We start from the raw sequence: 24732 nt of genomic DNA, 5'->3' as shown, positions 1-24732 counted from the left end.
GTCCTAGTGCCAACCCCTTGGTCCTTTTCTCCAACAGCCATTAGGGGGAGGAATTCCCCTGAAGCCTTCTTCTTGCAGGGAGACTTCCAGAGCTCTTTCTGGGGCTTTGCATTCAAGCTATTTGCTGTCTTCACTTCCCAGGGGCTCCTTGAGCTTATACAGGAGGCCATTGTCCACCTCTTCATTTGTGTGGCTGCTGACATCAGATTGTGTCTGATCAGGGAACTTATGTCATTCCGATTCAGTCCTTTATAATTGTACTTTATTATTTATTTTTTTTAAAGTTTATTTATTTTTAAAGAGCGAGATGGGTGGGGAGGGGCAATGAGAGAGGGAGAGAGAGAATCCCAAGCAGGCTCCGCACTATCAGCACAAAACTGGTCGTAGGGCTTGAACCCATGAACCATGAGATCATGACCTGAGCTGAAACCAAGAGTTGGATGCTTAACTGACTGAGCCCCCCAAGCATCCCTGGCCCACCTATTTTAATAAATAGAATAGTGTCATTAACTTTGAAGTCTTCAGGAGCTTTTCTCCTGAATCTTCTTCTGCCTCTCACCTGTCATAGAGAACCACTATCCTGAATTTTGTGTTTATCATTCTCTTGCCTTACTTTACAATTCTACATGTTTGTATCAATGTATTATTTAGCTTTGTAGGTTTTTGAGTTTTTCTAAGTGGGATTATTTTGTATTCTTTCAGATTGGCTTCTTTCTTTCATAGTTTTCAAATTGTTCTGGTTTGTTGAGTTAGCTATGATATATTCATTTTCATTAGTATATCATATTCTGTTGTATAAATATACTACTTTTTGCTTTTTAAAAACAGCTTTATTGAGGTATGCTTTGCATTTATGAAATTAACTCATGATAAGCACACAATTTGATAAATTTTAGCAGTTTGACAGAGTTGTGCAGCCATTACCATCACCCCCAAAATAACCCTTGTACCCATTACTTCACTTTATTCTTTACAGACATTTCGGTTGTTTCTGGGGTTTTTTTTGCTATTTCATAGGATTGCCTTGAACATGCTTGTACATGTCTCTTGGTATGTATGTTAGAGAGTTTCTCAGGGTTACATTCCTGAGGATATAGTTTCTCGGGCATTAGGGTACTAATAATTGTAACTTTACTAGAAATACCAGTTTATTTTCCAAAATGCTTGTGCCAGTTTGCAGCTATAGAAGTATATACATTATTTCATATCTTTGGCTACACCTTTGATAGTTCTTTATGGAATTTTAACATAGATCCTGCTTGGCTTTATCAGAGAGATATGAGAACACCAAGACTTGAAGAAAGGAAGAGACTTGAGAAGAAGGGGAAAAATAGTTGGGGAAGAGGGAGGGAGGCAAACCATGAGAGACTCTTGAATGCTGAGAACAAACTGAGGGCTGATGGGGGTCGGGGAGAGGAGAAGGGGGTAATGGGCATGGAGGAAGGCACTTGTTGGGATGAGCACTGGGTGTTGTATGGAAACCATCTCAACAGCAAACTATTTAAGAAAACAGAAACAAAAACAAATTTAGCAGAGTTGAGGGGCGCCTGGGGGGCTCTGTCAGTTAAGTGTCCGACTTCAGCTGAGGTCATGATCTCACAGTTCATGGATCTGTTCTGGAGCCTGCTTCAGATTCTGTGCCTTCTCTTTCTGCCTCTCTTCTGCTTGTGCTCTCTCTCTCAAAATTAAATAAACATTAAAAACATTTAAAAAATTTTAGCAGAGTTGAGGGTCTTGTGTTTTAAGAGCTTTTCCTTGGCCTTTAGCGCAGTGTCTCAGATTTATAGCAAGGCCAGTTTTTTATTGGCCCTTGGCCCTCCTTCCGCCATGAAAAGCATGATAGCAAAGTGGCCACGCGCAGTCTTTGTGGTCATTGTTGCCTGCATTCAAGTCCTGTCCTTGCTCCTTACAAGTTGTATAATTTTGGGCAAATTATTTTCTGTCCTTAGTTCCTTCATCTCTAAAATGGGAATGAGGATAATACTTTTGGCATTAGGGTTTTATGAATATTAAATCCTGTAAAGTGCTTAGAATAGTCCCTGACTGATAATTAATTAACGTTTTCCTTCTGTCTCTTTTCTGAAAGGTACAAGCTTTCAGGAATCCTCAAATTTGAAGACTGACCACATCAGGCCAGCAGTGGGCCTTCGCTTTGAGGTGGGGCCTGGTGCAGCTGTTCACTCCCCACTGGCCACACAAAACGGCTTCTTGCATTTCTTGCTTCAAGGCTGTGACCTTGAGCTGTTCACTTCGGTGCTCAATGGCCTGGGGCCCTTCTTGGAGGATGAAGAGATCCCAGTGGTAGTTCCCATGCAGATTGAGCTCCTGCACTCCAGGGTCACCCTAAAGGTGAGAGAACCTTTTGTGGTTTTTACCCTTGACTTTGTTGGGCAAGGAATTCTGGCAATGATAGCCATTCATCCTTCCCATGTCACTGTACAATGTGGTGAGGATCAAGTGAGTAAATGCAGATTAGCATTCTTTATGAAGGTTATAGTAATACATAAAATGTGTGTTGCTATCAAAACATTCTGGATTTAGGTGAGGAGACCTTGTCAAGAGCCCTGACCTTGTCTTTGGCATGCAGCATGACTATGTATAAGCCCATTAAGTTATCTGGTCCTCAGTTTGACCATCTTTAGAATGGGAGAAACTCCATATGTTCCTCTACCTTGCAAGAACGTATGGGTACACATGGCATAAAACTTCTTCAAGCCAAATGGTAGAAGCGTGGGTTACCTAAATTGCTCTGAGCTGGTTGAGGGCATCATGTGGTTTCCCTTTTTCCTGCAGGATGATATCCCCCCCATCTATCCAACATCTCCAGGCCCTATCCCCATCACTCTGGCCATGGAGCGTGTTGTGCTGACACGTAGTGATGATGGCGTGTTCCATATAGGCGGTGAGTTGGGCTTGTCGGCCTCCTGGCTTTTCTGCCTTTTCTCTCCTATAAGGGAATAGGTGACACCTATGAATTGCTTGCATGTTGGCAGCAGTTTGATATTTAGAACCCTTTACTTTTTTCCAGATGCTGCTCAGGACACACCGTCAGCCGAAGTACCTAAAAGTGAGAAGAGGCACCCCCCCAAAGAACAGATGTTTCTGGTGCCCACAGGAGAGTCTTTTGGAGAGAAGGTGACGACCGAATTGAACAATACCTCTCCCATAGACCCCTAGTGGCTGTAAATACAGAAGCTGGTAAAACTCAGAGAGCCGAAAAGGTTGCCTGTGCTGTGTATATCTGGGCAGTTTGGGCTCCTATCATCTAGCAGCAACTTCTCAAAGTGCTGAATAGAGGATATAAGTCAGAAACAGTAGGTGAATGGTTGCTGATTATGTATTCTACCTGTTGCTGTCCTTATAACTGATGAACTCTGAAGATGGGATTAGTTAGGCTTTTAGAAAGATCTAGTTGATCACTAATCTAATTAGTGGATTTTTTCTGCTTGAATTCTGTCTCCTTGCTCCCTTGCTGTTGCCTTATTTATTAACTGTAAATTATTTATTGTTCCTCAGGTGAAAGAATTACCTACCTTACAGAAGGAACTCATAGAAACTAAACAAGCATTGGCCAATGCCAACCAGGATAAAGAAAGGCTGCTTCAGGAGATCAGGAAATATAACCCCCTCTTTGAGCTTTGATAGCAGTGGCTCGGCCACCTGTGCCAAGGAGAGACGAGGAGATCACCAGCAACAGCACCACCCGCTACAGAAGGCACTGTCCAGCATTGAGTCAGTCTGCTAAGGATGCCAGAGGGACTGGGGAGTGTTCAGCTCACTCCTTGTGGTGTCCTTTCTACTAGCTGTTGTGACTTGGGTGGAAGACAGGGCAAAGCATGACCAAGTTCTAGGAAATCAGGGGCAGCTTTGTGCGTGGCTCACGCATGTCTTGCCTGTATAAAGCCTTTTGCCCCTCTGCACACTAGGTGGAATCTTATCAACACTTAGGGCCATTTCACCACCTGGTTTCACGGCAGAGACATTTGCTTCCTCTACAACCTGTGTGAACAAGAGAAGGTACCCATCTCCTCAGTCACCCACAGAGCCACCAAAGATTTTATGTCCCAGAGCTTCCAGAGCAGACCTGAGAAGTCCTTGGCCTGAGCTTTGGCCATGGTAGTAGAGTAGAACAGGAAGTAGCCAGCAAGGCAGGAGCCAGGAGAGGCACAAGAGTAAGGGAGACCTGGATGCTGCCTTTTTTGGAAAGGGAGCCAAGCTCATACCATCTTGGCTGATACTACAATCAGATTTTTCAGGGTTAAGCTTCTTTTCTGTTATACTTTCATCATTGTTATGCTATGGTAGAAAGTAAACAATAGTCGTGGCTCAGTTGTATCATCTTTCCCTTCTATAACATAATTTATTTGAAATCTAAATCAAGAAAAAAATATTCACTGAGCTAGGTTGAAGGTGTGATGTGGTAAGAATCACAAAGGGAACTTGATCCTGAGCCCCTGTTGCCTGCCTAGAGTTCTGCCTCTCTCCCACAGCTGTACTTCACAAGTTGTTTCCTTCATCTCCCTGGGCTCCTGGCCACATCTGCTCTCCAGGCACTGGGACTTTCTACCAGCACTCTCCTTTGCATTTGGTGGGTTGGGAGCTGAGGATGTATTTTAAACTATAACATAAACATCTCAGCCTGTTGCCTCTCATACCCCTCTATCACTGTGGCTTTTTAAAATCATGTAATTTTGACTTAAGTAAAAAACAAAACAAAAACTCTTCAACTTAGCTAGGTTTCCCCTTGCCCCATAAAAGAGCTATTTCCCCCCTCTTTCCTACCTAATTCTCCCGCAGCATTCTACCTTCATCCATACTGCTGTGTAAAACACTTCATGCTGTGTTGATTGGACAGAAGTTCATCAGTTAACTCACCTTGAATTGGCAAGATGGTAAAATAGTTTTTTAGTAATGTTACTAAAATGTTACTTAATCACACATGACCTATTAAAGGAAAGATAAAATGTTTTCCTTTATGGGAAACCATGCTTGACTTGCATATTCTAGGTTTTTGAAGATAAAAAGAAACATGCATTCAAGAAGGAGCAAGATATAATTTGTTCAGACTTCCAAAGAACTTTTGTCAAGGTTCGTCACTAAAGCAATTTTAAAAGCACCTGTTATGAGATATGAGAATATTTTGTCATGCTTAGGAACCAACTTAGAGACTTAAGAATAAACATCTTTCTGGAGATAATGCTAACGGGAAGTTTCCTCTGGGTCAGTGCTTGGTTTAACCTTAAGATTTTTATAAATAATCTGAGAGCAGGATATTATAATGCAGTCAAGTGTCCCTTCTTCCAGGCAATAAGACATAAACCAGAAGGGACTTAAAACAATAACAAAATCACAGAAGGCCCATAAGCCAGGCTGTGACCACACAGGAAAATGAAAGGTGAGGTTTTCTAGGTAAGTGTAAAGTAAAGCACTTACCAGCAACCAGTGAGGCAGCAAGCTCTGTGAGAACTCAGCAAAGAAACCTAACCATTGCTGAGGGGAAGGAGGGGTCAGTGTGCTGCTGTGGCTCAAAACCCAACTGCATCATCAGGAAAGGCACATGGAGACAATAAGGAAAACAGGACCTCATACAAAACCATTTTAATGGCTTAAATTATCTGTGCATTTGTAGTGACCTTATTTACAAAATATATGGTGAAGGGAGGAAAGGTCCAGAGAATAGTAAAAATTATCAGAGGGGAGATATTTCCACATGAGTACATGTGTTTAAAATGTTGGCTCCAGTTCTGGAAGGGTGAAAACCAAGGGTGGTTGGAGGTCAGATATCCAGTCAGGAGGAAGGACATGTTCACTAAGTCCTGAAATACTAGCTCTAGGGCTCAACTTCATAGCCTTAGGTACAAAAAAAGCACTTCTCACAGCCAATCAGAAACTTAAGGAGCTCATTGTCCAAGAAGCGGTGCCGGCAGAATCTATGTATGGGTGATGAAGGTTTAAGAGGAATCCTTGTGTGATGGCCTTCCAAAGGAGTTCTAGAAAACTGGGGCTATTTGGTGAAATACAATGAAGAGGGTAACTTGTCCCTCCACAAACTCCCTCTTAGTGCTTCTGCTCCTTTGGAAGCCATAATGTTGAGCAAAATGGATCACTGGTCCTCTCAAGTATGGCCTTTCTAGTGTTCTTAGCGGAGGGAGATCCAATAGCTGGAAAATAGAACCATTCACCCTTAGGCTCACCCGAATTGGTTTAAAATCATATTCTGATTCTCTTCCCTCCTTCCCCTCCCCCACCCACCATCTCTCTGGCATCCCTCCAAGCAAAGAAAATGCCTAATAGGTATTGCTTCACCTTAAGCTTGTGCTTGCTGGTAGGCAACAGAAACTATTCTGGCAAGCATCAAGGCTAACACCTTTAGTGCCAGAGTTCAGTCAGGATTCTGGGCTCCCTGGAGTTCTTGTTGATGTGACAAATGGAGCCCTGGAATTTCTGACTTATGGAGTGGCTTTGGCTATTGTGTCTTGAAATCCTCCTGCAGGAAATGTGGAGGGGGTCACTGTCCCATGAAACTTAATAACAATCATCTTGTATAACTTCATACTCTTATTCATTGGGGGAAAGACGACTTTTATAATGAAGAAATGTGAACTGGTTGGGAGTCCTCAGGGTAAATGTAGAGAAAAAAAATGGAAGGAAAATTGTAGTGCTTTGGACTGCTTATGATTTCTGCCTTGGAGCTCTAAGACTCTGTGAACAAGAAATAATACCTCAAGAAAATGTCTGGAGTGATAGCACCACTATCCCTCAAAGACTTCAGCTGCTGCACATCACCATTTCAGCTGTGAAGCATTTACAACTATGTATCATCTATGATTGTCTAGATTTCCTGTTTACATGGATGTGCTGGAGACGGGCTTTTGTGCATAGGAACTAGTTTAGATGTCTCTTAGCTGAGCTGCAGGGATGATTATCAATCTCAAGTTTGTTTCATCTCACTTGGAATAATTAACCTCATTTCTTTGACTTAAGACAGAAGGAATGGGTTCTGTTTTTGTGATGGCTGCTTTTGCTGTTTAATCTGCTCCCCCTGCCCCCACCCCCCCAATTTTGCCATGGGCCTCAAACTTTATGTACCCTTTTCATGGTTCTGAAAGGAATGATTTCTGTGTATGGAATATACAAGGGGTAAACACTACCCCTCACATTTCCCATAATTTAAATGCTTCCTTTTAACCCATTTACATTAGTTTCCCCTTATAGACTAGTTCACAGGGGTGGTGGAAAGCAAGTAGTCTGAAGTATTCCTGTAGTGATGTGGGGATCTGCCATTCCAAATCTTAACACCAAGGGTTTGTTTTCTTCCTCATTTAATATTTGCCTAAACTTCTGAAGTCAGTTATAGTAACATCACAAAACAATGGAAAAAACTGAACATTGCTGCAATGCTAATAGAATGACATTTGGTTGAGAACTGCAAAAGATGTCATTGCCTTGTGATTTACCATAGTATTAACTCTTTCAAGAGAAGCTGGTGTGATGTACTGTCCTTACAGAGACTACGGCCCTCACCTAGATCTTCCCCCACTTTCTACTAGAATAGGAATATTCCCATTCACCTCTGGGTAGGTATGGATAGTAGCTGGTAGCTGTTGTTGAGAGGGAATTATTTTACAACAGACACAAGGAGACGTACTCTTGGAGAACCTTAAACTCTGAGGCTTTGCTAAGTGGCCAGAGCTGGGATGTGATCTTTCTCCCTTGTTGTTTATAAGTTTCAGCCTTATCCAATATGTCAAATTGAAATAGCTATAGTTCTATAACCGTAAAAAAAACATCCTGTTAGAACTGAGAGACTATCTGTGTTTCTTTCCTTCCCCCAGTTTATTAGTTTTTGGTCAAGATTTAGCCTGAGTCTTACAGCGTTTCTTTGTGGAATGCCCCACTCAAGTGTCTTCTTCACTGGCTAAATATGTTTAAAGCCATGGGTTTTAATGTAAGATACTAAAAGTTAGATTTGCTCAACTTTGTGAGTCCAAGCTGTCTCTCCCCCTTCCCCCGCATCAGGGTGCTGAACAGAATTGGAATCTCATGCTCAGGAAAGTTTCAAAAGAGAATAGCTTCAAAACTCTTCTCCCTATGACACTGAATGAGAGAGGAAAGGATTCTTGGGGATTGCCAATTATATACAGTAGCCTTATTACTGCTAATCACTGTCAATAAAAGGTCACTCCATTCCCCTCTCTTTGAGGAAAACAAAGAGAATGTATCTGATGAACTGGAATACTGGTCAGTATTGGGAAATTTTAATGTTGCATTATCTAATCAAACCTTGAGTGTACTGGTTCTGTGAACCACCTGAAAAAAGCAAATTAAACTTACTAAACATTGGTTGTGGTTTATCTGTTTATAGGAACCTGAATATATATGGGCTTTTACATTATTTTTAAGGGCTCCAAGTACTCTTGAGAAAATTTTAGTGGTTCTAGTAGAAAACGGGAAGGGCTCAAATGTTCAAAAAAAGCCAAGACCAGTTTTAATCTGACACCAAAAAAGAATGATGAACTTCTCCCCATTCCAACCAGCTAAACAGAAAATGAATACACATGTGGCAAGTTGGAAAACAGTTTAATGATCACTCACCAAGATCCATAGGAGAACTTTACATGTTTACAGGGATAAACTTTTCCACTCCTCCTCCTATCACTGTTCTTCATGGTAGAGTATCACAAGTCCAAGTTGTTGATCAAGTCCAAGCCTGGTTGGTTCATCTACTTAAAACCAGATGGAAGAAACAACCTAACTCATAGCAGTTTCATGCTTCAATGTGAAACCACCAAAGCTTTCTTGGAAAGATTTTCTCTCTGAAAGCAGCTTCCCTGTCTGGAAGATGCTTGAGGCCCATGTACCTTTCTTCTTCCAACTAGCCAAGAAACAGTTAAATACCTCAGAATGTCCGAAGAGGTGCCAATATTTAGTCAAGGCAAGTATGAAACAGGCTGCATGCCTTTCAGATGTGATGAATATCAGAGTTCTGAGAGAGACATTAAAATCATCATGGAACCCTTGGAGGGGTGAGGCACTAAAGCACCTGTGCAAAAGTCTCATGCAGTAGGAAGTCTGGAACCGGCACTTCTTCCTTCAGTACCAGCCTCTTCTAGGCTTCGTCTAGAAGAAGATGATTTTTTTGTGCTTTGAGTTGGGGATCTGCCCCTTCGACTTTAACCTCCGAACAGCCTCCCGCATATGTTTGGGTTGTAGTGGTGGCATCTCTCCCCACTTCTCACACACATCCAGTGCTAAACAGAGGACAAGAAGAAAGTTTCATTGTCGCACAAGGACTTATTAATCACATAATCCATTTGAATCCTGTAATTCTCATTAATCCTTCTTCAGCTCGCTAAGGAAATAAACTAAGACATTTTCCCTTCTTAAGAGAATGCTATAAAACTTATCACATTTGCTTTAGTGTAATATATAATCATCTGCTTAAAAAAAAATTCACTCACTGGAGATCAGCAATACACTCAGCCAGGTACCTCCTTGATGGATAGAAGACAGTTCCCAAGACTCATAACATCAGTGACAACTCCTCTTCATACCACACTCACTGGTTAGTCCCCAATGATAGCTTATATTGTCTTTAAATTGGCAACAGAAATGAGTAAACTCCATTGGATAAAAATACGGAGTAGGCTTCTGTTACCCTGGACCAAGAACTGGAATCCGGAGTTTTTTCACAGATGCTTCCTTGAGTCCCAGTATTAAAACTTTTGAGGAATAATTGTCTTGCTTTCCTGAATACAAAGTGCCCCACTTGGTCAACTTCCCGTGCAAATGAAAACACCCACAGGTACTTTGTTAGGTCCCTTAGTATAGATATTCTTGAAAGTTAAGACCACCAGAGGTTTAATCCCATACATGTATCAACAACACTTACCTTCTTCCACCACCTCCCCGACGAAAACCTTGGAAATGCCGGACATAGCAATAACAACATTCTGAGACACAGAGGTGCCAGTGATCGACTGGATCAGCTTGAAATAAGGACAAAAACCATGATTAAGAAAGTCAAGGACTGGCTTTAGAATATGGTACCCTTCAGAGTTTTGCACTAAACAAAGTTTTTACTTAAGGCTGGATACTGAAATTAAGACTATTAAAGCAAAGATTCAGGTGTATAGCAATCCATTCTATATATTTAGACCTTATCCCTGGAATACAAAACTCCAACTGATAATTGAGAGGCATGTTATTTTTGTTTTCCTGCATGAATGATCTACCAACTTAACACCTCACTTAAACCAGTGGACATAGTTGTTGCATCTAGTTCAACTCTCCTATCTGATGGAAATGAAGTGTGGTAGTCCGTCCTTACCCTTTTAATGGCTGCCTTAGGGAACGCGGACCGGCGGTACATTTCATAACGGTTCAGTTGTTCCTCAGAAAAAGAAGAAACCAGGATCCTATGCAAAGATTCAGATAATTAAGTTGGCTTACAACGATGAATGTTTAAGGTATATTATCACATTAATAAAAGCAAGTCTCAGACAATTAGAAAATGAATTTTTGAGGGGTCAATAGCATTAGGCTTGGCGCTTACAAGGAATGAAGATAAAGCATTTTTACTCTTAAGAAACTTGAGAAAAAGTGAAACACAACTTCCTTTCTACTTCATTAACAACAAAAACGTAAACTATAATGTTGGGATCACTATGTAGATTATGTTTTCAGCACTAGGCTCTCTCTTCCCCTAACTCTACCTTATTACATTTCACATTGATGGTAAAAATTTGATACATGAATTTATACTCAAACCAGTATTTTTTGACATTAACAGACTTGGGGGAAAATATTTGTAAAATACATGGAAAAGGGTTAATGCTCTTAATGCTTTCCAATAAATAAAAGATAGCAATTTTGAAAATAAGCAAAGGACATGAATAGGGAAGTTACAAAAATACTGATGACCAATACAGAGGGAAAAAAGTTAACCTTCCCTATTAAACAAAGAAATTAAAATGCTAAACTAAAATAAGATAACATTTTTCATGAATCAGATAGGTGAGCATTATAAAGAATGGTATTAGTGGGGGGAGATGGGCATGAGGAGGGCACTTGTGGGGATGAGCACTGTGTGTTATATGGAAACCAACTTGACAATAAACTACTTGTAAAAAAAAAAAAAAAGAATGGTATTAGTAAGAATGGGAGGACACAAACTCATTCATGCTGATAGAGTGTGAAGTGCAACCACCTTTCTGGAGAAGAATCTGGAAATGTGTATGAAGAGCCTTTGAAAATATTCAGACTGTCTGAACTGGCAATTCACTCCTGGGAGTTTATTTAAGGACTAAATGTTTAAGTAGGCAAAGATGTGCTCAAAGATGCTCATCATCATAATGTGAAAAGAAAAGAAAAAGAACTATAGGGATTGGTTAAATGATCACTCATCCACACAATGGAATACAATGCAGCCCTTGAAATTGATAATATATGGGCAGATTTACAACAAGAAAATATTTAGCTATAAATATTTAAAACATTTAAAACAAAATCTGAAAAAGTAGATAACCTAATATATACCCAGGGTTAACTCTGGGTGGTGGGATTATGGGTAATTTTTTTTCAGTTTTTCTGTATTCTCTGGCAGGTATGCAATGAGCCTATTAAAAAAAGTTATGAGCTATGTATAATTACTGACATGGAAAACATTCACCATATACAATGTGAAAAGCAGGTCACAAACAGTAACATCTTTGAAAAAATTTACTTCTGGATATATATGTATAGAAAATATCTTGGAGACTATCCCTCAAAATACTAAAAGTGTTGATCTCTGGTGATAAGAAGATATTTTTTCTTTCTATTTATTTATATTTCCTAAAATGTTACAAGAAAGTATTATTTGCTTTACCTTCTTTTGAGTATAAAAAAGGAAAAAAATTTAAAGGCCCCTCAAATTTATTAACTTTGTGTGGTCAAGTTAGAGGCTTAAATGGGGAAAAAAATCAGAAAGTAACTTACTGCATCTTTTGAATCTCATCTTCATCCACCTTTTGCTTCTTCTCTTTCTTTTCTTTGGTATCTATTTTCATTTTTTTGGCTGCAGGAGTAAGTAAAGAGGAGTCTTCCCTTTCAACTGCTGTTAAATCTGAGATGTCCTGACTCTTGAGCTGAGAAGATGAAAAGAAACACTATTATATATTTGGCCTACTTTCCAGACTTGGGGAAGAAGGTAAGACTTTATTCTCATTACAACACAACAAATCCATTATTCAATAGTTTTTTTGGTTCCAAGCACTGGCTGTACCATCGTGCGTAAGATACACTCTCTCTCCTTAAGAAGTTTATAGCCCAGCTGTGGAAAGAAAACCAGCCAAAGAATCCAGCTTTCCAGTTTAGGTATATGATCATAGCTCTAGTACGTTTACAAAGGAAATGAAGTGCCAAGGATCATGAAAACCTCTCCCCTGCATTGAGCCTACTTTCCTGACCTCATCCTTTAGAGGGGATGTCAGAAAAATCCTCTCCATCCAGTCAGCTCTCCTGCCTCTAAATCTATACATCTCTTTATTGCTGATGATTCCATTTGGAAAGACTTTTAAAAAGGAGGCCCCTTCTCATCAAAACGGCATTTCTTTGGATTTGGAACTTTTAATAATTTCCTTTTTTTTAAAGTAACCTCTACTCCCAGCATGGGGCTCGAGCTCATGACCCTGAGATCAAGAGTCATAGGTTTTATCAACTGGGTGAGTTAGTTGGTCCTGGATTTGAAACTTTTGTTTTTCAATATATACTTTTTTTTTTTTAATAACATTTATTTATTTTTAAGAGACAGAGGACAAATGGGGGAGGGACAAAGAGAGAAAGAGACACAGAATCTGAAGCAGGCTCCAGGCTCTGAGCTGTCAGCAGAGCCTGACACAGGGCTCAAACTCACAATCTGTGAGATCATGACCTGATTCGAAGTCGGACACCTAACTGGCTGAGCCACCAGGAGCCCCTAATATATACTTTTTAGAGAGAGAGAATCTCAAGCAGATTCCACACTGACAGCACAGAGCCCGATGTGGACTCCAACTCATGAACCGTGAAATCATGACCTGAGCTGAAATCAAGAATCAGATGCTTAACTGACTGAGCCACCCAGGTGCCCATGGATTTGGAACTTTTAATTGAGTTTCTCTCACATGTAGTGCTCTTCTCTTCTCTTTCAGTTCTACTGTATCATGCAAATGTTTCTCACTGCTAGATTGTAAACCTTTTGATGATAGGTTTGTCTCTTTATCTCTCCCCACATAAGCATTTAACATAGGTTTACTTATGCTAGATGTTTAATAGTAATTAAAATCCAAACTTCGTCCCCTCCAACTTAAAATCAAAAAGAAACAAACTTAATTAATGGGATTTAACGTATATTTTTCTTAAAGAGGAACTCACATAAACTCATACAGGAATATGAGGGGGTAGGTAAAAGTGAAGGTAAGTGTATCTTTAAAAACGTTTTCAATTTCTTCTCTAGTTAACTATTTATACAAGTTTTCTAACCTCTCTGCTTGAATTTTGGTGATTTATATTTTCCTTAAAAATGAAAAATTTTTTTAGATTTTAAAATTTATTTGGCCTAAAATCTGAACATCAAATATTTCTGGTTTATTCTGTTCTTTTTCTGGTTTCTTGAGTTGGGTGCTTATTTTCAGCATCTCCTATTTATTAATACAAATATGTAAAGCTATGAATTTTTCTTTAAATACGGCTTTGGTCAAAGCCCATATAATATGATGGTAGTGTTCTCTTTGCTAATTTCTTTAACCTAAGGACTATTTAAAAAACAGTTTTAAGTCCTGGGTGTTAGTTTATTTGGGGGGAGTGGAAGTTGAGAGAAGCTTTTTGTTAATTTCACACTTATTGCACTGTGGTAATAGGATGGGGCCTATTTTGATTTTCACTTTTAAGAGTTTGTGTCCTTTGTGGCATGGTATATAATCAATTTTTAGTTTTATTTTTTTAATGTCTATTTATTTTTGAGAAAGAGAGAGGGAGACAGAGCACGAGTGTGGAGGCGCATAGAGAGAGGGAGGCACAGAATTTGATGCAGGGTCCAGGCTCTCAGCTGTCAGCACAAGCTTGATACAGGGCTCAAACCCACGACGCATGAGATCATGACCAGAGCCGAAGTCAGATCCTTAACTGATAGCCACCCAGGCACCCCAGTATATGATCAATTTTTAAAGTTAACTTAATTAACTTTAAACTTTAAAGTTAATTTTAAATTAACTTTAAAAATATTTAAATAAAAAAAATTTTAAAAAATAAAAAATGTTTAAGTTTTGAGGGAGGGAGAGAGAGAGGTAGGGAAGGAGCGCATTTGCACACACGCAAGTCGGGGAAGGGCAGAGAGGGAGACAGGAGACTGAAAATCCCAAGCAGACTCTGCGCTGTCAACAGGGAGCCCCGCGAGGGGCTCCATGTCACAAACCCTGAGATCATGACCTGAGCCGATATCAAGAGTTGGAAGCTCAACCAACCAGCCACCCAGATGCCCCTGGTATATGATCAATTTTTAAAAGTGTTTCAGTCAATTTGGGGCGCCTGGGTGGCTCAGTCGGTTAAGCGTCGGACCTTGGCTCTGGTCATGATCTCATGGCTCATGGGTTCCAGCCCCAAAGAAGCTCTGTGCTGAAGCTCAGAGCCTGGAGCCTACTTCGGATTCTGGGTCTCCCTCTCTCTCTCTGTAACCCACCCCCACCTGTCGTGCTCTCTCTCTCTCTCTCTCAAAAATAAATAAACATTTTTAAAAAAGTGTTTCAGTTAGAAGTATCAAAAAGTATCTTCTGTTGGGTGCAAATTTCTATATGTAGAGAGTTTAGTTCTTCCAGAGCCAATTATTATTCAAATCCTCTATGTCCTTCAGATCTTTTTAAAAGGTTCCTTCTTAAAAAAGTTACATCACATTTTTCTTTTCTTTTTTAATGTTTATTTTTTTAGTGAGCGAGAGAGCATGCATGCACAAGTGGGAGAGAGGCAAAGAGAGAAATCCCAAGCAGGCGCCTTGGTGACAGTGCAGAGCCCAATGCAAGACTTGAACTCAGGAACCCATGAGATCATGACCTGAGCTGAAAGGAAATGTCCCATGCTCAACCATCTGAGCCATCCAGGCAACCCCACATTTTTCTAAAAGTTCTTACTTGATATACTTTGATGCAACTTAATGCTCTGAAAGGCTATTTCTATCTAATTCAATGTCCTCCCCGTGATGTTTAAGTCCCTCCGAAGTTTTTTTTTTTTTTTAATATTTTTATTTATTTCTAGGAGAGAGAGAGAGAGAGCGTGAGCAGGGGAGGGTCAGAGAGAGAGGGAGACACAGACTCTGAAATAGGCTCCAGGCTCTGAGCTGGCAGTCAGCACAGAGCCCGACGCGGGGCTCGAACCCACAAACTGCGAGATCATGACCTAAGCGAAAGTCGGACGCTTAACGGACTAAGCCACCCAGGCGCCCCACAGAAGTTCTAAGACTCCAAGATTCCATCTCTAGAAATGGAATCCAGAGAACGCTGAAATTCTAGTCCTCTGACTGATGCTCAGTAGGCAACACTGCTGAGCTCTTGGGGTGGCACAACTAATGGGTTTGGTGTGTTTATGCTATAGAGTCCCTGGGACATTGACACCCAGGTCACTAGTCCTAGTTAAATGTCCCAAGAGGGTAAAAACATGACTAAACCAGTAACTCCGTAAAGGTTTCCTTTATCGACTCTGCAGCATATGACACATTGAGCAACATCTAGGAAAAACATTTCGGTCAAAGGGATCCGAGGCATCCTGGGTTCTAGCTCTTGCACTAAGTCTTTAACATCAGATCCCAATGTCCTCACCAGGAAAACCAAGAGGCTCTGTAAAATTCTCTTAGGGGCGCCAGAGTGGCTCTGCCTAAAAGCATAGGACTGTTGATCTCAGGGTCCTGAGGTCCAGCCCCACGTTAGGGGTAAATTTACCTAAATTAAATTTAAAAATTCTCTTAGAAGTAGCTTTACTATCTAGAGGTAGGGATTAAAAGTATTAACCCAGAGGCTGGGGCTCGGGAACGGAATCAGCATATAGTTTTGTCTCCTCCCTCTCTGCACCCATCTTGGCAGATCTAGAGGGAGTCCCGGTGAGTTCGAGTTATCTCAGCTTGGCAGAGAACAACCAGGAAGCCGGTCGAGCAAGTACTAACGCAACATCGGACTACTCTTCTGACCTCATCCACACAGCTCTCCCTACCTCGCCTTCCTCGGCCGCGGCTTCTTTCAAATCCGCATCTCCGTCCCCATCAGTTTCCTCCGGGATTCCGTCTGTATCCGTGGCCCCGGGGCCCCCGGGAGCAGCAGCCGTTTCTTCTGACTCCCCTGTCTCCCCATCTTTTCCCGTGGGCGACTCGCAGGCATTATCCATAGCAGCAAGGAAAAGAAGGGACAGATCGCAAGCCTGCCAGACTCTGCAGCTACGGACGCAGTCCTGGCAGGCTCTGGAGCTCGGGACTGACTGAGCCAGAGAAGCCCAGAAGCTTACTTCCTATCGTCGCGCTACTATGACGTCACACCTACGGCTCCTCGGAGGGGTCAGTTTGAGGCACGCGTAGAGGACCTCACGAGCTCCGTTTTGACTGATTTGCTGGTGGTTGGAGAGGGAAAATTGAGGGTACGGAAATCAGTTTATGGGTTTCCCACCCTGGGAAATCAGCAGTTGTAAAGGAGAGTTGTGTTGTTGAATAGACTTTCCCCCCTTTCCTTTATGCCTTTCTAAAAACGCAGTTAACTCTTTAATCCGCTTTCCTCAGTAAAGTTTGGGGACGGGAGAAGACTCATTTCCGTTGTACGCCAGTGTCTTAGGTTGCGGCTGCCTGGTAAACTTTTAGGCAGGGACTCAACCTCGTACATTTCAATTGGCTAGAGACCGTGGTGCTGTGTGAATTGCCAGCATTTCCTTTTGGCTCCTCAAGCACCTAAATAAAAAAAGGTCATACAGCTTGAACAGAATTGATCCAACCCATTTATTCACTGCATATCTGTTGATCGCCTACTTCGAACTAGGAACAGTTCTAGTAGCAAAGACAATATATACTTTCTACCTAATTAAATGATGTTTCCAATTCACCGGTACTCAATATCCAGGTCGTTTTCACAAACCTGACTTCTTATGTCAGTTCAGTTAATTCCATCAAAAGTAAGAGGAAACATTCTACTGGGAAGGGAGGTCCTGTCTTTGCAGGTTTCACTTTAACGAGCCTTTTTCAGAGATTGGGACCATGAAGAAGAGATATTTCTATTTAAAACTTTTCCTCTCTTGGGTGTTATGCTGAGCGAAATAAGTCAGGCAGAGAAGGACAAATATCATATGTTTGCACATATAGGAGGATTAGGAGGAACTTGACGGAGGAACAAGGGGGAGAAGAAGGGCGGAAATGGTGGGGGAAAGGGAGAGAGGCAAACCATGAGAGACTCTTGAATGCTGACAAAAACTGAGGACTGATGGATGTGGGGGGAGGAGGGATGGGCATGGAGGAGGGCACTTGTGGGGATGAGCACTGGGTGTTATGTGGAAACTAATTTGACAATAAACTATTTGTAAAAAAATAAAAAAATAAAAAGTACCAGCAAAAAAAAAATTTTTTTTTCCTCTCTTCCCTCATTGAGGTACGGAGCTGGACATTTTATTCACCTCTTTATCACTAGATCTCAACATCCATCACATATTACTTTATGAGTGCTGAAAGAATGAACCTGGAAATGTAGGTGCGCGTTACCATATTTCTCTCTTTGTTTCCACGCTGCCTGGATGAATTACCGTATTTCCTGTCCTGTGGGCTCCCAAAACCTTGGGGGAGGAAGCGCACTTCGGGAAGCGCATACAGGTGGGTCCCGTTTGTTCCCTAACACCTGTACAGCGAGTATCTACTAGGCGCTTTCCTCTTGCCCCTGGAAGCCTATCCCGGCACGAACCGGTTCGCTTCCCGCTGATCAAAGCCACCTGCACCCGATGGCCGGCCCCGCCCAGCTAGGTGGGCAAGGGGGCGGGGCGCGGGGGCGCGGTGACGCGTGACGCCAGATCCCGGAAGTGACGCGCTCCTGGGCAGAAAAGGCGGGGGGGGGGAGGGGGGTGGTGTCCCCGGCCGGTTTGGGGGTTGCGTTGCCCGGAGACGGAAAGTTTGGGAGCCGGAGCAGGCTCGGCTGCGGCCCCGGGAAGGGGGTCCAGGGAGGCGGTGGCCCTGGGGATGGGGAAGGAGCAGGAGCTGCTGGAGGCGGCCCGCACCGGGCACCTCCCGGCCGTGGAGAAGCTGCTGTCCGGGAAGCGGCTCTCCTCAGGCTTCGGGGGCGGCGGCGGCGGCGGCGGCTCCTCCGGGAGCAGCAGCGGCGGCGGCGGCGGCGGCGGCGGCGGCGGCCTCGGGTCCTCGAGCCACCCCCTCTCCAGTCTGCTCAGGTGGGTAACGCGCCGGGGCCGGACGGCTGGCTGGAGACCCCCCCTCTCCCCCGCCCGTCTCCTGGGGCTCCTGAGAGGTCGGGGCTCCAGAGACCCGGGCGAGCGGGTTTGCTGAGTGCCACGGGTCGAGGGCGGGCGGCCCGCGGGGTCACGAGCGCCGGTGCAGGTCGGCGCGGCGCCGGGCTCTCGTCTCGGCTGCGGAGAATGGTGGGAGTGCCCGGGTGGCAGCCTCCGCCGCATGGCACAGCCCGGCTTCACCGTCGCCCGCGGTCGGGTGCCAGCTGTCGTATCTCACAAGCCACGTTAGAGCAGAGAAATATTTATTTGAAATCTCCCTCACCTCCTGCAGAAACTCCCGCGCCTTCCAGACTCTAACCGCTTCCCCGGAGGAAATTCTCTTGATTCCCTTCTTGGGAACTTGGAACCTTCCACCCCGCTCCGCAGGACCTGGCTTTCCGCAGGACCTGGCTTTTGTTGTTGATATTAAAATTGTGTCTGGATTTATCACGTTCAAAGTGTTCTTTTAGCCCCTCTTGTGTTTGAAGCTCAAATTCTAGTTCGTTGCAGGGAACCTCATTGGATTAGTCTCTTTAAGGGGCATATGCGAGATTCATCAAGGGGTTTATTCATCAAGAAACAAAGCTTTAGAAAGACTTGCTTAGGAAACTTAGGGGTGCTTTAAACTTCTCTGAGATCTGTTGTTAAAATAAACACTTGAGGGGCGCCTGGGTGGCTTAGTCGGTTAAGCGTCCGACTTTCGCTTACTTAGGTCATGGTCTCACGGTTCGTGGGTTCGAGCCCGGCGTCGGGCTCTGTGCTGACTGCCAGCTCAGAGCCTGGAGCCTGTTTCAGTCTGTGACTCCCTCTCTCTCTGACCCTCCCCTGCTCACTCACTCTCTCTAGAAAAGAAAAAAAAAAAAAACCTTAAAAAAAAATAAATACTTGAATCCGGAGCTGGTAAGGACGGAGAGAGAAAGGTCACTTTTGTGTGGCTTGGAGGGGGGATTGGAGGTGCTTTGTCAGTGTGAGTAAAATGTGTTGGTTCAGCAGCACTTTCATAGCCTGTTTTCTTTTCCTTCCTTGTTCTTTTGAGGTTTTTAAGAAGTGGAAGTTCATTTAGAAATGGCTTCGTTGGCTTTTGTTCCCCATTGGTTTATGTAACTTCAATTTGAGTGAATTTGGACCAGAGAAGCCCAAGGCTCTAATAAATTGTTATGTATTAAGCACTGAGTACAGAGCCAGGTCTACACAGGAAGATTTTTAAAAGGGCATAGGAGGGGTGCCTGGGTAGCTCAGTCGGTTGAGCGTCCGACTTCTGCTCAGGTCATGATCTCCCAGTTCTTGGGTTTGAGATCCCACGTCCCGCTCTGTGCTAACAACTCAGAGCCTGGAGCCTGCTTCCTTCAGTGTCTCCCTCTCTCTCTGCCTCTCCTCCATTTGCGTGTGCGTTCTCTCTCTCTCAAAAATAAAAATAAACAAACAAAAAAAGCGGCATAGTAGAACTCTCCCCATGAGTTCTCTGGGGAGGTTAAAACCAGTGCCGTTTGCCAGGGTTTCTCCAGTCCCCAGAACAGTGCTGTCACACAGTTGGTACCCAGGATTCATTGAATAAATAAAAGTATCAATTAGAGGATGACAGATTTCTCAATAAAGTGATGGTTGTACTCGCTGCAGTTGTTAGTAGTTCAGCAAAATGAGACAGAACTTAGGGAATGAGATGGAAATCAGGGCTAGGAGGAGACTTGAGCTGGCTTTGGAGGACATGAGGATTTAGATAGGTAGAGTACAGTGAGAGCATTCCAGGTTGGCAAGCTATGATCGGAGGCATAGAAGCAGGAAAAAGACTTATTTGGTGCTAGTAGGGCACTAGAAGAACTTCCTTCTAGCAGCCTTGAGTTTTGGGGCATGATAAAGGGTAATAATAATGAATGGGTCCACTTCCATCTTTTCGAGTGACTTAGTCTTTCTTATGTTTATAGTCCCAGCCCCTAGATCAGTGCCTCACAACTGATAAATGTACTTTGAATGCATGCATTGGGTTTTGAATCTTCCCTGGATTACTTTGATATTTCTGCACTTGTGATGTCTGAGAGATGAGAGAAAGACCATACATGTTCAGAGGTGCCAGTCTCTCATTAGTTGAATAATGTAGCATTTGGAGTTTTGCCAGAAGATACCTCAACCCCTAGTATATCCTGCTGAAGTGAGACACTTGTATATATCTCCCACCTTCAAGTACAGGTCAAATTACTCTTGGGGCTCACACTTTAGAGACTGTTAACATTTTGCTGAGGATTGAGCTGCTGTGTAGTTAAGCAGGACTAGGAAATCTTTGTTGACCACAATATTTTTTCCTTTTGGTCTCATGCTAATAAGTTCAGTTTCTGTCCTAAAGTGTGGATGGTGGCCTCCACACCCTTGCATAAGACACCTGATTCCTGACTTGCTCTCATGTCTCTAATAGAGATGGTAGGTGGCCTGAGAGCTGCCCTAACCTCTCATCCCTGGAATCCGTAGGGGCAGGGAGGATCTGCACGCAATAGTTACACTAGGTGTGTCATTAATTAGAGGTGATTCTGGTTCAATCTAGTGAAAGATTTCTGAGCAAATGATACTGTGTATTTAAATAGTCCCTAGGTCAGCATCCCCTCCCTTTTTAGATTTGGAAATAGTAGAGGGTAGGTTCCCCGTGCCCACACTCCTCAACTCAAGGGCCCTTAACAGGAGCTAGGGAATTGTAGCTTCATACAATCTGCATTAGCTGCCATGTTGTACCCCTACTAGTACTGCCAACTGTAACCTGTGTTTGTCCAGCTGTTTGAGTGACCCAGTAAAGCTGGCAAGAAGAGGTGCTTACAGCTGCATCGGGTATAAATGTTCCAAACCACATGTGTGTTTGTCTGTTCATTTATTTATGACTCTCCTTCCCTAGTTCCACAAAGGCTTTGTGCTTATTCTGAAGCTACAAAATGCCCCCACTCTTAAGCCATCTCTTTTCTTTTATACTTCTTGTGCTTAGGTCTTAACTTCTTACAGCCCCCCCCCCCCCCCCCCCCCCCTGACCCTAATACACACAGATCTCTCAGGCTTCTACTTCTTTGGAACCAATCGTCTGTAGTCTACAGTAGCTTCCTGGCTCATTCTTTACTTGTCTNAGCTGGCAAGAAGAGGTGCTTACAGCTGCATCGGGTATAAATGTTCCAAACCACATGTGTGTTTGTCTGTTCATTTATTTATGACTCTCCTTCCCTCGTTCGACAAAGGCTTTGTGCTTACTTATTCTGAAGCTACAAAATGCACTCTTAAGTAAGCCATCTCTTTTCTTTTATACTTCTTGTGCTTAGGTCTTAACTTCTTACAGCCCCCGCCCCCCTGCCCAATGACCCTAATACACACAGATCTCTCAGGCTTCTACTTCTTTGGAACCAATCGTCTGTAGTCTACAGTAGCTTCCTGGCTCATTCTTTACTTGTCTGGCTTCATAGTCTATTGCACTATGCCAGTATGATGTTTACATATAGTAACCCTCACCAGTCGAGAATATCCCTGAGAATCAGAAAGTCAGCAAAAACTGCTACTAGGAAAAAAAAAAGTTATGAACTTCGTGTCTTTCTGACCTTTTTTTATTTACTGCACATTCAGAGGCAGTGTAGTATCATGATTAATACTACTTGTTCCCAGGGCGCCTGGGTGGCTCAGTCCGTTGAGCATCTGACTTCACCTCAGGCCATGATCTCACTATTTGTGAGTTCGAGCTCCACATCAGGCTCTGTGGTGACAGCTCAGAGCCTGGAGCCTGCTTCAGGTTCTGTGCCTCCCTCTCTCTCTGCCCCTCCCCTGCTTATTCTCTCTCTCTCAAAAATAAATAAATATTAAAGAAGAAAAAGGCCACTTGTTCTGTAGTCAGACTGCCTGAATTCATAGTGTACTGCCATCACTGGCTAGCTGCTTGATTTTATTACAAATTACTCAATCACTTGGAGCCTCAGTTTCTCCATCTGTAAAATGGGGATACTATTGTTTGCCTTCTAGGTATTGTCTTAGATAATGTGTGTAAGACACTTTCCACAGTTTCTGGCACATTGTGAATGCTCACTGTTACCCATCCTTAGTTCAGTTCAGCACATATAGTTTTGCCATACTGCCCCCGGTGTGTGCAAAGTACCAGACTAGACACATTTTAAATGGTGTTCTTTCACACTTGTGTATGTGTTTTCCAGGTCATGGCAGATTAGAAACTGTAAATAAGAGAGAGAACCTGCTTAGGCAGGCACATTAGTGCTGTTCATTTACCCAGTGTTTACCCATTTTCTACTTTTGTGCCAGGCTGATTGCTAGATGCATTGCCAAGTTTATCTCAGACCTGGCACAGAGTAGGTGCTTTATCAAAATCAGTCCCTCTCCTGATACGTAGTCTGTTTCCTTATAGCGTTTATAGTAGTAGGATATGTCCGTGTGACTGATTGACAAAATAAGAGACAGAAAAAGCCATTAAAATCTATCATAGCTTTCTCCATCCTCGGTAATTTGAAACTCTTACTATAGATGTCCATAGCCTTACACACCTGCGTAGGACCCAAGCATCATTGTACTATATCTTAGTGCTGTAATTTCTGTTTATTATGACTCTTAGCCATCAAATACAGATTAAGTTATATGCAACGTAGTGTGTCAGTGGAAGTAGGAAAAACATATTTTAGTTTTTTATCCAAAATGATTCAAATATAATTTTTGTTACTTAAAGTAGATTACTTAGAAGCATAGTTATTTGAAATGTCTAGTCCTAGAGAGGTTCTGAAAGTATTACATAATACTGTCTCATTTTCTGATTTTTGAACAAGCGCATGCCTTCGGTTGGTAGCTTGGGACGGGTGCCCCTAGACTTCTGTTTAGCTCATGGTATTTTTCAGCCCTGGATACAAATTCTCATGTAATGGAGAGTTTGATATGTTGATGGTTGTAGTGAAACTGCTGATTTCCAGGAAAGCAAATTCTATATGAGAAGACCGTAAAATTTGGGTTAGAAGCAAATTCTATCAACTAAAGGGCAAAAAAGACCTGAGACAAGAAAATGTTACAAGAAATCCTCTTATATTAACTTAACACTTTATTGAATTATAAGCTAAATACTGATGTATGTGAAAGGTGTACAGTAGAATGCATTCCCGAGGGTTCAGAAACACTAAACCAAAGGCTAGGATTGAGGAGTAGATGTGTGGTGGTTTATAGGAGCATTCTCTACTTAATTTCTCAAGCATGAGAAGAATGGATAAGAACAGAAGAAGCCAAGAGGCCTGCTGGAGAAATCAGAAAATTTATAGACAGTAGCAATAAGTGCAGTTATAAACTAGTTTTTACTCTACCATTTGAGGTGAGGAAGGAGACTATCCAGAAATAGCCACCACCAGTTTCCCAAAAATATGAAATAATTTTTTGAAATAAGGGTTGAAGAATGAAAACTTTTGAAAAATGGACCCCACTTTGGGGACAAAAAAGAGTTCTTCCAATGTCAGAAGATATGAAAACTTATTGTTTTTAAGAACGTTATTGTTCTTAAAAAAACCTAGTTTTTTTGTTCCTAAAAAACTTGTTAATTGTTCTTAAAAAAATGTTATTGATCTTAAAAAAAACTTACTTTTTTAAGATAGTTTTTAAGAATGTTTTTGAGAACGATTCCTACACCTTATGTAGGAATTTATGTAAGGAGTTAGGACTTAAAAAAAAAAAGTGGTTAACACAACCATCCCATTTAAATGGTCCTTCATTCACCCCCCAGAATGGATGTGTAGCTCAGAAACGATAATGACATGACAGCCTTTTCATGCTGGCCCTGTTCTTTTGCCCTCCTGCAGTGCCAGATTTCTTTTGAATATGCCTAATCTGAGCAAAATGATATTAACATCCTAAGGAAGAAGACAACACTGACTAAGGATTGTAGAATGCGAGGCCCTGAAGCAGGATCTCATGGACTTACGTGATCTAAGTTTTGGCTCTTTCCAAGAGAATGTAACAAAACAAACCAACCAACAAAACACAACTATCCATTAAGATAACAGTCCTACATGTTTCACTAATGCTTTTCAATTCATTAAAAATGCTTTTTTTAATAATGTTTTTTAAAATTGATTTCTGAGAGAGAGAGAGACAGCATGAGCAGGGGAGTGTCAGAGAGAGAGGGAGATACAGAGTCTGAAGCAGGCTCCAGGCCCTGAGTGAGCTGTCAGCACAGAGCCCGACGTGGGGCTCGAACCCGCGAACCGTGAGATCATGACCTGAGCCGAATTCAGACGCCTAACCGACTGAGCCACCCAGGTGCCCCTA

General features: G+C 42.4%; 3 protein-coding genes across 6 annotated transcripts in view; 2 read left to right on the top strand and 1 right to left on the bottom strand.

Annotated features, from left to right (window-relative positions):
- Positions 1 to 8343, top strand: part of UHRF1BP1 (UHRF1 binding protein 1) — a 73467-nt gene extending 65124 nt beyond the window's left edge. Inside the window, exons 18-21 of the mRNA XM_039241796.1 lie at positions 2087 to 2349; positions 2794 to 2902; positions 3029 to 3135; positions 3517 to 8343. Of these exons, the coding sequence (XP_039097727.1) occupies positions 2087 to 2349; positions 2794 to 2902; positions 3029 to 3135; positions 3517 to 3642 (605 nt within the window). The 3' untranslated portion in view covers positions 3643 to 8343. The remainder of the gene's footprint in view (positions 1 to 2086; positions 2350 to 2793; positions 2903 to 3028; positions 3136 to 3516) is intronic.
- A 220-nt stretch (positions 8344 to 8563) lies between these two features.
- Positions 8564 to 16701, bottom strand: TAF11 (TATA-box binding protein associated factor 11). Its single transcript, XM_039241867.1, has 5 exons — positions 16216 to 16701; positions 11980 to 12128; positions 10331 to 10418; positions 9893 to 9989; positions 8564 to 9251 (listed from the first exon to the last, which is right to left on the bottom strand). The coding sequence occupies exons 1-5, from the start codon at positions 16384 to 16386 to the stop codon at positions 9121 to 9123; spliced, it is 636 nt and encodes a 211-aa protein (XP_039097798.1). The 5' UTR covers positions 16387 to 16701; the 3' UTR covers positions 8564 to 9120.
- A 1391-nt stretch (positions 16702 to 18092) lies between these two features.
- The window catches only part of ANKS1A (ankyrin repeat and sterile alpha motif domain containing 1A), a 179657-nt gene continuing 173017 nt past the window's right edge, over positions 18093 to 24732 (top strand). For all 4 annotated transcript variants that reach the window (XM_039241830.1, XM_039241829.1, XM_039241828.1 and 1 more), the window contains exon 1: positions 18093 to 18411. In XM_039241830.1, coding sequence (XP_039097761.1) covers positions 18206 to 18411 — 206 coding nt within the window. In that variant the 5' untranslated portion in view covers positions 18093 to 18205. The remainder of the gene's footprint in view (positions 18412 to 24732) is intronic.

The sequence above is a fragment of the Hyaena hyaena genome, unplaced genomic scaffold (genome assembly GCF_003009895.1).
Source record: "Hyaena hyaena isolate Hyena2069 unplaced genomic scaffold, ASM300989v1 scaffold_202, whole genome shotgun sequence".
Classification (NCBI taxonomy): domain Eukaryota; kingdom Metazoa; phylum Chordata; class Mammalia; order Carnivora; family Hyaenidae; genus Hyaena; species Hyaena hyaena.
This window is presented reverse-complemented; position numbering and strand designations above follow the sequence as displayed.

Excerpts from the sequence above, each read along its gene's own strand:
- TAF11 (XM_039241867.1), bottom strand. The coding sequence starts at position 16,386 with ATGGATAATGCCTGCGAGTCGCCCACGGGAAAAGATGGGGAGACAGGG. Across the intron at positions 12,129-16,215 it reads CCGCGGCCGAGGAAGGCGAG|CTCAAGAGTCAGGACATCTC; the intron begins GTAGGGAGAGCT and ends TCATCTTCTCAG. Across the intron at positions 9,252-9,892 it reads CGGGGAGGTGGTGGAAGAAG|CACTGGATGTGTGTGAGAAG; the intron begins GTAAGTGTTGTT and ends TCCTCTGTTTAG.